We start from the raw sequence: 10935 nt of genomic DNA, 5'->3' as shown, positions 1-10935 counted from the left end.
GCCCCCCAACCCCACCCCCCCCCCCCCCAGCAGCTGTTCTCAGGCCTCTCGCCTGTCTGATTTGCTTGTCTGGCCTCAGGGAGGGTGAGTTGGGGGGGAAAGCTAGGCCAGGGCAGTTTAGAGTTGGGGTGAGAAGCAGAGGGCCAGGGGAGGTCAGTGAAGAGGCTGTAGACTGGTGGGGGTCTGGGTATCCAGTGTTCCTTTGCTGCAGGCTGGTCTCTGGGCGGGGACAGGGGCACAGCGGTGCTGGTCAGCCAGGCTGACCAGGGAAGTGGTGCTCGGGCCCCACTGAGAGCCAGGAAGGCCCTGCCAAGGCTGTTGGCCTGGTTCCCTGTCATCACTGCCTGGCAGTTCCTGGTGTGTCTGCAGGTAAGGGGGAGGGGGGTCATACGCAGCCAGCCCCCCATGTCCAGCTGCTTTTCTCTGTGCCTGCACTTAGGGGCCACATGATTCATGGCTTATGAGGTGCTAGGACCAGGAGCTCTGGGACTCTCTGAATTCCAGAACCTTGTGTGCTGGAGTTTGGGGTGAGAGTAGGTAGGATTCTGGGGTATGGGAGGAGGCTGGGCTCTTCCTACTCAGGGAGACATCCTTGCCCCTCCTTGGCCCTGGACAGGCAGACTTGGCAAAGGCCTCTGGAGGATGCCGGGTGGTACCTTGGGAATCTGGGATTGCCTCGGCCATAGTTCTCATCCAGCACGATACACCCCCAGCGGCCCAGGCTTTGGGCACAGAGAGCCCCCACCCAGCCCAGCTCTGGTCTGCCTGGGGTGATGGGCAGGGGGCCAGGCAGTGGGGAAGATTTGGCCAGTGGGGGCTGCCCCTGTTGGCTGGGTCACCCCCCCCCGCCCCGCCCTCTTGGAGCTGAATAACAGGAGGGGAGGAGGGTAGTAACCCGGACATAGTATTGAGGGCAGACAGACAGAGCATTGATAGGAACAGACCCCCCTTTGTCATGCTGCTTCCCCCCCAGACAGGGGGCACCCAGAGCAGTGGGCTTCCGGGGCTCAGAGGGACTCTTCTCCCTGTCTCCAGGGGTCCCCCTGCTTATCTCAGGGGAATCCCCACCTGCTCTGTTCCAACATTTGCGATTCTTCTTTGCACACCCTGCCTTGGGTCCCTAGCCAGGGGATTGTTTAGGTGGAGGAGGGGCTGTGGCTACTGGTGGGGTGGGTGAAGGAGGGAGCGGAAGCAGAGGGGGTGGGGGAGTGGCCGCTTTGAATATCCTGTTGACCCCAGTTTCCTCTGCCCCCAGCTTGTGTCCTCTTCCCTCCCTCCTTACCAGGCCTTAACTCCTTCCTAACTTGGGGGAGATGGGGCCAGGCTGCCCTGTGGGGCCAGGGCTTGAGAGCCAGGCTGACTCCTGCCCCCACCCCCCAAGCGTAGTCCTGTCTACATGCAAATGTGATGGTTTATCCTCTGATCTTTCTGGTTTTGAAGGTGGGGTCCTGGGGGAGTAGGCAGAGTGATGGAGTGCTGGAAGCTCCATGGGCAGCTCATTGTCCAAGTCTGGCTGAGGAGTCCCAGCTTTCCTGAGACTGTCCCTGCCCCAGACTGAGAGTCCTAGTAGCAGTGGTGAGGCTGGGAGAGGCTGGGGGCGCGTTGGGAGTTCTTGAAGCAGGGTGGGCACGGGATTAGGGATGGCGACCTGGGTCTCTAACCGCCCCTCCCCTCTTCTCTCTCTAGCCATTGAGACCCAGAGCAGCAGTTCCGAAGAGATAGTGCCCAGTCCTCCCTCGCCGCCCCCCCTCCCCCGCATCTACAAGCCTTGCTTTGTCTGTCAAGACAAATCCTCAGGCTACCACTATGGGGTCAGCGCCTGTGAGGGCTGCAAGGTGAGTTGAGGGGGTCACTGGGAAGGCCAGTCCTGATTAGATAAATGGGATGCCCCCCCCCCCCCGCCTCGTCCTGGAGGATGCCGTTGGTGGGGGGGGGATGCCTCGGAAACTGCCGCTCTTGCTTCCTTCCCCGCAGAAGGTGGCAGAGCCTTGGCGGAGAGGAAGCCTGCATTAGATGATCAGGGACCCCCAAACTGGAGGTCCCCCTCCCCCCTGAGCCCCTCTCCCCGTCTCCGCCCTCCAGTAGGCAGGGCATACCCTCCCGCTCGGCTCCTGCTTGCCGCCCAGGTTATCACAGTGAGCTGGCTGCCAGCTGGCTCTTGGCCAGGGACCCAGGAGGCCTGCCCCCGACGGCCCTGCCTGAGCCTCACCACGGCGGCCTGGCGGAGGCAGGGAGGAGCCGGCGCCCCGCCTTGGCCTCTCCTTCAGGCAACCGGGCTGTGGGATCCCCAGGGTCTGACTGGCTTTCCCCGTGCCCGTGCTAGGCTCCAGAGGACAGATGTGGCTGCCACCTTCCCAGCAGCTGTGGGCCTGGCTTCTTCCCTTCTCCCCAGTGCCCGAGCCTCTGTATCGGTGTCTTCCCCAGGGACTGGGGCGCAGAAGCTGCTCGGCTTTGAGGCTTGAGGCACCGGGCTGCCCCTCAGCATGGAGTGGCTCTCCCCAGGTGTGGGGCAGAAAGCAAGGCAAAGCACAAGGCTTTGGGCTCTGTGTGTCTGTCTGTCCTGTCTGGTGGGTCCCAGTTTGTCTGGTTTGCTTGTCTCTGGTCAGCCCGCGTGTAGACCCTGACCAGCCCCGGCTGGCCTGTGATCACGCACCTTGGCCGGGTTCGTGAGCACGTGTCTTGCCGCCTCACTCCTGACCGTGTGTGCATCTCCACCTCCCCGGCCAGCCTGTGTATGGCCTTCTCTGGCCTCTTCTTCCTGTGCCCCGAGCCCAGGGCTGTGGGTTCCAGAACCCTGCCTCTCGCATCGAGTCCCGTCTGCCCCTTTTCCTGACTCACTAGCAGCCCTGAGGTCCTTTTCCCCGGGAGGGAGGAAGCTAGAACCGTGGGGATAGCCTGTGGGAAGACCGCTGCCCACCTGTCGTGTGAGGCAGGCCCTGGGGTTCTTCTGGGGCCGGCGGGGGGGCGGTATCCTTGTAGGTGGACTGTTTTCTTCACCTTGTCAGGCCCGCCCAGGTAGGTGATGGCCAAAGGCCCGGGGCAGCGGCTGGCCTGGCCCTCTGTGGCTGACCCGACTCCTTTTCCTCCGTACCCAGGGCTTCTTCCGGCGCAGCATCCAGAAGAACATGGTGTACACGTGTCACCGGGACAAGAACTGCGTCATCAACAAGGTGACCCGGAACCGTTGCCAGTACTGCCGGCTGCAGAAGTGCTTCGAAGTGGGCATGTCCAAGGAGTGTGAGTGCGCCGGGCCTGCGCGGCCTCGGAGGCCGGGGCGTGGGCACGGGTGGGTGGCGCGCCGGGCGGGAGCGTGCGCACGGCTGCGAGGGCCTGTCCGGCTGTCCCCGCGGCTGGCCAGCTGTGGTCCGTGCGCGGGCCGCCGGCAGTGTTGGCACGCGGTTGGCCGTGTGTGTCCGCTTCCAGGCCCTGCTTGGCTTTGGCCGGGGCCCGGGGCCTACCTGAGGGCCTCTGGATCGTGCCTCTGAGGGGAGGGCTTGTGCTGGGGGTGCCGGTCGGTATTTTTGTGTGTGTGTGTGTGTGTGTGTGTGTGTGTCTGGGGGTGTGGCGGGCACAGGGACCTAAAAGCCATTGTCTGGTGAAGCCAGGGCCCTAGAGTTGGAAGAGAGAATTGGGACTTCTCAGATCCCAGAGGAACTGGGGGTTTCCAGTTTGGGCTCAGCTGAGGCCCGATGGAGGGAGGGAGGGAGGAAGGGCGGGCTGGACAGGGAGACCCTCTTGTGTTGAATCATGGGTGTTGCTGTGGTGACCGGTGATTGATGATGTCAGAGATAAATGACGCTGACAGACGCCTCCTTGTCTGCGTGGCCGTTGCCATGGAGCCTGAGCCTTGGGGGATGGGGTGGGGGAGGGGGGCTGCAGGACCCCCTAGCCCTTTGTGGAGAGGGCAGTGGAAGAGGGAAGTGGGGAGGAGATGTGGGGGGGGGCACGTGGAGCCCCACATGGGAGCAGAGGGGCCCTGCAGCAAGCAACGCGCCACCTCCTGCCGCAGGAGGCAGAGGACGTGGGGTCTGGTGCCCAGGAAGTGCTGTTGAGTGGGTGACAACTTGGGACCCTTCCCTTCAGGGCCCAGCGCCGCTCCTCCCGTGGCTTCTGCCACCTTCCACTCCCAGAGCGTTTCAGTGCCGAGGGACCAGGGTGGGGACCCCCCTCCCCCCCCCACCAACTCCCCCTTTCCCTCCCTCCTCCTCCTCTCCGGCTGCTCAGTGCCCCGAGCTGAGCAGCTGCCAGTTCAATAGAATTAAAGCTTCCGAATGATAAACGTCTTGTCACAGCTGCAATTTTCTCTTCCCAAATTATCCCCCCCACTCTCCCTCTCCCTCCTCTCCCTTGCACTTTATTGAATTTGCAGAATCGACATGAGTGATCTCCAAATTATGCCAGCTCCCCCCCCCGCCGCTGCCCCCCCCCCAGCCGCTGCCCCCCCCCCCCCCCCCCCCCCCCCTTCCTCCAGCATCAGCAGCCGCCACCGCTGGTCTTGTGAGTGATTGCGTGTCTGGGATAATCGGCTGGTAACGACCCCATCGCTTCTTTAAAGCCGAGTGGTGTGTGCGGCTCAGCGCCCCTGGTGATTTGTCAGCTCCCCCAGCTAATGGGCCGAGAGATTCTGCCGCCCGGGCCCCCCGCTTTCAGGCTGGGGAGCTGCTCGGAGCCAGTCCCAGGGACCCCCAGGGAGGCTGCTGCCCAGGAGGGCTGGGGGCCAGTGGAGGCAGGAGCCGGCCGAGGGAATGGGGGCAGGGGAGGCGGAGCACAGGGGTGGGACCCTCTGCACACTTGCTTTCAGCCCCGGACCCCTGCACGCCCGGAGTGTGGGCCGGCGCAGACGCGTGGGGTACAGGGGCCGCGGGTGGCCACGGGGTGTGCGTGTGTGTGCGATGGTCACGTGCCGGGGCCGGGCTTGGCGTGGGGGTCAGGTGGGCGTGGAGGGGTGGGCCGTGCATGCACACCTTACCTGCCTATGCACTCGTATGTGCGCAGCCACACGTGCGCGCCCGCGTGCGCATCGCTGTGCGCGTGCGCGAGGCCCGGCCGGGTGACTTCGTTGGCAGCCACAGCGGCTCAGTCTGGTGGGAGGAGCTCGGGCGGGGATGGGCCGCTGCCCGCACCTGCTGTAACCCTGGCCTCTGCCCTCCACAGCTGTGAGGAATGACAGAAACAAGAAGAAGAAGGAGGCGCCCAAGCCCGAGTGCTCCGAGAGCTACACGCTGACGCCCGAGGTGGGGGAGCTCATCGAGAAGGTGCGCAAAGCGCACCAGGAAACCTTCCCTGCCCTCTGTCAGCTGGGCAAATACACTACGGTATGGTTTCCCCCAGCCTGGCAGGGCGGGGTGCCCCCGGTGCCACAGGGCCCATCCTGCCCCTCCTCACCCCCGCCTGGGCTTCGTGTCCTTTCCCCTCTTCTCCCTCCTCCTCCTGCTTCCTGATCAAGGAGCTCTCAGGAAGTGAAGCGGGTGGAGGGCAGGCCCGTGGGGGCGGCAGAGCCAGGCCGAGAAGGGGCACGTGAGGAGAAGGCCCTCACTCTCCCCCGTCCTCCCAGAACAACAGCTCAGAGCAACGTGTCTCTCTGGACATTGACCTCTGGGACAAGTTCAGTGAACTCTCCACCAAGTGCATCATTAAGACTGTGGAGTTCGCCAAGCAACTGCCCGGCTTCACCACCCTCACCATTGCTGACCAGATCACCCTCCTCAAGGCTGCCTGCCTGGACATCCTGGTGAGGGTCTGCACCCTGCCCACCCGGGCACTGCCCCCTGAGTCCTTGGAGGAGGTCCTGCCATTCAGATAGCCACCTTCCCCAAACACACATCTGGAATCGATCTGTCCAAATGCCCCCCACCCAAGTGCCCACCCTTCCCTTCCCCCATGTGACCACCTGTTCCCATAGCTCCTCAGCATCTGGATGTCCACTGCTTCACCCGTTCACCCACACACGCGTCCATCCACGCTCACCCCATCTTTCCACTGAACCTTCCACCCTACCACCCATCTGCCCATCTCTTCCGTCTAATAAAGATTCACCTAGGACCCTGTGTGGCCAGGCCTTGAGCTGGGTGTCAGGAAACAGAGGTGAACACGACACCGGCCCCTCTCTTGAGAACCTTCTGTGGGTGGAGGCAGCAGATATGTAAACAGGTTACCAGACCTTGCTGAATGCTGCTGGAGATGGGGGCGGGCTGTCCCTTCCCTGCAGGAGAGAGCCACAGCTGTGGGCCCTCAGGGCAGGCGTCCCGGAGGAGGGAGCACCCCGGGTTGTATAGAAGGGGCACGGGAGAGGGCCCTAACTTGGGGACAGGGTGTGACAGGCCCAAGGGTGTGGGACCAGCTGGATTCAGGGGACTGCAGGGCATTTGGTGGAGCAGAGGGTGGCCAGCCTAGAGGCAGGATGTGCGTGCTGGGAACTGTCCAAGTCAAGGCTGGAAGGACTCTGCTCCTTGACTTCCCTAATGGGCTCAGCCCACCTGTCCCCTCTTGGCCACTTCCAGGGTGGGGAACCTGAGAGGTGACAAGGCTGCAGCTTCCTGGTAGGGGTGGGGCGGGAAGAGCAGGGTGTGGCATTTCTGGGTAGTCCTCTGTTCCCATGCCCCAGATGCAAGAGTTTCAGCCCTGGATCAGGGTTTGAAATGGTTGGAGCTGATACACATTCATGGAGTTCTGCTGTGTACCCAGTCCTGGGGACTGGAGACCTAAATCTGCTCTGCAAATTCTAGTTTCCCTCTAGATTCTCTTCGTGGAGACCGGATGATCTAGATCTGCACTGTACAGCAGCGGCTTGCTGTGTGTGGCTCTTCAAATTTAAATGAATTAAGGTTAAATTTAGTTCAGTTCCTCAGCGGCACTAACCACATTTCAGGGGCCCAGTGGCTACGTTGGCTGGTGGCTACTATTTGCGGGGGGGCAGACCTAGAACGTTTCCATCATTGCAGAAGGTTCTATCAGACAGCACTGGTTTGGCCGCCTGCCCGGTGGTCCTGTGGGGGATGCTGGTACTGGAAGTGCTGGGGAGATGGGTCCAGTCCCTGAACTCGTGCATCCTCTGCTCCCAGATCCTGCGGATCTGCACGCGGTACACGCCCGAGCAGGACACAATGACCTTCTCCGATGGGCTGACCCTGAACCGGACCCAGATGCACAATGCCGGCTTCGGCCCCCTCACGGACCTGGTCTTCGCCTTCGCCAACCAGCTGCTGCCCCTGGAGATGGATGACGCTGAGACTGGTCTTCTCAGTGCCATCTGTCTCATCTGTGGAGGTGGGCAGGGGGCCTGGGACTGGGGAGCCAGGCCCAGGGTGGTGGGGCAGCCCCCGGAGTCTCTTCCAGGCAGAAGCCCAGGGTCAGATCGGAAGGGGGCCTCTGTTACGCCCCCTCAGAGGGGCGAACGGAGAACGCAGAGGGGCAGGGTCTGGTCTGCGGCCACACAGCAAGGGAGTAGGGGCGGACGCCTGATGTCTGTTTCCCTGTTGGTGGGTTGTGCCCCTTCCAGGGAGCTTAAGAGTGAGGGCTTGAGGGTCAGACCAGCCAGGTTCAAATCCTGGCCGGCTTGTGACCTTGAGCAGGTTGCTGAACTTCACTGAGTCCCCGTTTCTTTAAAATGGGGCAGTAAGGGTCTCCATCTCATAAAGTTGATGGGGGGTTAAGAGGGTAATAAAGAAGGCACGGTTTGCCTACAGTAAGGCCCAGTAGATGTTGGCCGCTGTTATTATTCGACTGTTAAGAGTTTTGACATACTGTGCTCGTGTCCATAATAACAGGTGGGAGTGAGACCTACCCGGGCATCCTCCCTTTGCCTGAGGATGGCACTGCCTGTCCCATCCCTATGAATTGGGCTGTCAGAGAGGGCCCAGACGACCCCCACCCCAGTTCCTCTCTGCTCACATTTAAGAGCCTCTTAGGGCCTTTCTCAACAGCACACAGACCCCAAGCACTGCCCTGTATGGGGAGGTCCCAGGAGCAGAGACGCTCAGCCTGTGGCCTGGGCAAGCGCGCCCCCCAGTGGCCGAGGCTGGGAGCGCGGCTGTGTGCCTTGCTGGTCCGGGGCAGAGCTGCTCAGGGGGCATCTGCTTCCGCAGACCGGCAGGACCTGGAGCAGCCAGACAGGGTGGACATGCTTCAGGAGCCGCTGCTGGAGGCGCTGAAGGTCTATGTGCGGAAACGGAGACCCAGCCGCCCCCACATGTTCCCCAAGATGCTGATGAAGATCACAGACCTGCGAAGCATCAGTGCTAAGGGTGAGGCTCATGCCCTGTGTGTATGCCAGAGCTGGACCCCAACACCTGGCCCAGGACCCCTGCCCGTGCCCAGAGTCAGGCCCCCCACGTGGGAGCCAACACCCCACGTCTTCGTGCCCAAGACGATGCCCCACTCATCTGGACTTCCCCGTGCCCAGGTGACCCCCTGCGTGGGAGCTCTGAGGGGGCATTGTCACCTTTGCGCGCTAGTTGAGGGCATGGCTCTGTAGCCAGACCGTGTGGGTGTGTGTGGAGCAGCTCTGCGCCTCAGTTTCCCACCTGAGGAATGGGGATCATGATGGTGTTTACAGAGCTGTGTTCGAGGCGTCAGGAGGAGAATCTGTGACGCACAGCACGTAGGAAGGGCCCCGGGTCCACCCCAGGCAGTCTGACCCCCAAGCCTGGGTTTGCAGCCACGGCTGCCCCTAGACCTGGGGGCCTAAGGGAGCTGGCTTATGTCCGAGAGCTGCGCCCCGAGTTCAGTCCGTAGAGGATGCTGATACGGGTAGAACTGGTCCTTCTACCCCTGCACCCTCCCTCCTGGAGCTTTGTGAGGCCGGGGGCCCGTGTGCTGATCTCTGCTCTTCCTTTCCGGCAGGGGCTGAGCGGGTGATCACGCTGAAGATGGAGATCCCGGGCTCCATGCCACCTCTCATCCAGGAAATGCTGGAGAACTCCGAGGGCCTGGACACTCTGAGCGGACAGCCAGGGGGTGGGGGGCGGGATGGGGGTGGCCTGGCCCCCCCACCTGGCAGCTGCAGCCCCAGCCTCAGCCCCAGCTCAAACAGAAGCAGCCCGGCCACCCACTCCCCGTGACTGCCCGTGCCCCGTGGACACAGCCCTCACCCCACGCCCTGGCTTTTCTCTGCCTTTCTACCAACCATGCGACCCCCACCAGCCCTGCCCCCCCCACCTGTCCTCCTTTTCCTCGGGGACAGGAGGGAGGAGGCGGCGACTCTTCAGAGGGAGGCCTGGGCAGGATGGACTGCCTGCTCCTGCAGCCTGGGCTGACGTCAGGGGCAAGGTCGTGAACTGAGTGAGGACCCCTGGTCCTGGGCCTCAGGATGGAGCCTGGGGGCCTTGCGTTCATCAAGACAGCCCTCTGCCCCCCTCGCCACATCTTCATCACCAGCAAATGCCAGGACCTGGCTCCCCCGTACTCAGAACCCACAAGCCATTGCCCCCCGGTCGGGAAACCCCCCCTGCCTCGGTTGGTGACAGAGGGGGTGGGCCAGGGGTGGGGGGGTCCCCCTGTACATACCCTGCCATACCAACCCCCAGGTATTAATTCTCGCTGGTTTTGTTTTTATTTTAATTTTTTTTTGGTTTTGATTTTTTTAATAAGAATTTTCATTTTAAGCACATTTATACTGAAGGAATCTGTGCTGTGTATTGGGGGGAGCTGGATCCAGAGCTGGAGGGGGGTGGGTCTTGGGGGAGGGGAGCGGCTCACAAGGGGCTCCCACACTCTCTCCATGTCCCTGCACCCCCTAGCCCTCCTCCCCAGCCTTTTTCTCCTCAGTTTTCTCTTTAAAACTGTGAAGTACTAACTTTCCGAGGTCTGCCCTCCCCTTCTCCCTCTGCCTAACCACTGGGCGGGGACAGTTTCAGGCCGCCCCCAGGAGGAGGGGGCCCGCCATGAGAGACAGGGCAGGGGGCAAAGCGAGGGGGGCCCTCAGAACATGCTCATGTGTGTTTCTCAGCCCTGTGGACTCGGCAGAGCTGCCTCTCCCTCATCTAAGCCCCCCAGCCCCCACTGTGAAGGGGCTGGCCAAGGAGTTCGAGCTGCCCCGTCCCCCAGCCTCACAGCCACCAGCACTGCCCACAGGGCCCCCAGACACACACACACACACACACACACACACACGCGCGCGCGCACACACACACACACGCAGTGGACCGATGGGCCAACGGACACACTTGGCCCGAGTTCCTCTGTTTCCCTGGCCTGCCCCCTGCTCCCCACCCCATCCCCGTGCCCCCTCCTTGCCCCGCAGGACGGGCCTACAGGGGGTTCCCTCCCCTCACCCCCTGCACCCCCAGGCTGGGGGAGCTGGTTCTGCCCTGCCCTCCTTGCCCCGGGGTTGGGGTCTCATCCCCCCAGAGCCCGCTGGTGCACCTGTTACTGTTGGACTTTCCACTGAGATCTACTGGATAAAGAATAAAGTTCTATTTATTCTACACATGCCTCAGAGCCTCACTGCCTCGCTGCCTTCTTGCCCCGTGTGGGCAGGGAGCTGGGGATGGGGGGCAGCTAGGAGCACCGGGACCAAGCTGCCTTCGGGGCCTGCCTTGCTGCGCTGGGGTCTTTGGTGGAACAAGATAGGCCTGCCCTTGGGAGGCCCTCTGTCTAGGGGTCTACATAGCCCGTGTCAGGGAGCTCTGGCTGGAGGTGGGGGGGGGGAGAGGAGAAACTGTTCCCACCTTCGGGGAGTCCCCAGTCTGAGGGAGGAAGCCAACCCCAGCTCTCTGGGAATCTTGGTCTGAGGGAGGAAGCCTGCCTCTGCCTTCAGAGAGTCCTGAGCCCTTGGAAGCCAGAGCTTGGGTCTGGGGGTCACTAAGTGGCAGAGGAGTTCTATTCCGGACTTGACCTTCAGGAGTGGCAGTTGGCATGGGTACCCAGGTCAGGAGCCCTTGGCAACCTAACAAGAACGTAGGATTGGGATGGCCTTAGAAAGCCAGCCCCTCCATC

At 62.4% G+C, this 10935-nt stretch overlaps 1 protein-coding gene across 3 annotated transcripts in view; it reads left to right on the top strand.

The window, feature by feature from the left end:
- Nucleotides 1-10388, top strand: part of RARA (retinoic acid receptor alpha) — a 45284-nt gene extending 34896 nt beyond the window's left edge. For 2 of the 3 annotated variants that reach the window (XM_032429069.1, XM_032429070.1), the window contains 7 exons: nt 1687-1835; nt 3096-3237; nt 5155-5315; nt 5555-5731; nt 7062-7266; nt 8085-8243; nt 8842-10388. In XM_032429069.1, coding sequence (XP_032284960.1) covers nt 1687-1835; nt 3096-3237; nt 5155-5315; nt 5555-5731; nt 7062-7266; nt 8085-8243; nt 8842-9059 — 1211 coding nt within the window. In that variant the 3' untranslated portion in view covers nt 9060-10388. The remainder of the gene's footprint in view (nt 1-1686; nt 1836-3095; nt 3238-5154; nt 5316-5554; nt 5732-7061; nt 7267-8084; nt 8244-8841) is intronic. The other variant, XM_032429068.1, reaches the window with a different exon arrangement.
- Nucleotides 10389-10935: the final 547 nt, after the last annotated feature.

Source organism: Phoca vitulina, unplaced genomic scaffold, assembly GCF_004348235.1.
Source record: "Phoca vitulina isolate PV1807 unplaced genomic scaffold, GSC_HSeal_1.0 scaffold40, whole genome shotgun sequence".
Classification (NCBI taxonomy): domain Eukaryota; kingdom Metazoa; phylum Chordata; class Mammalia; order Carnivora; family Phocidae; genus Phoca; species Phoca vitulina.
This window is presented reverse-complemented; position numbering and strand designations above follow the sequence as displayed.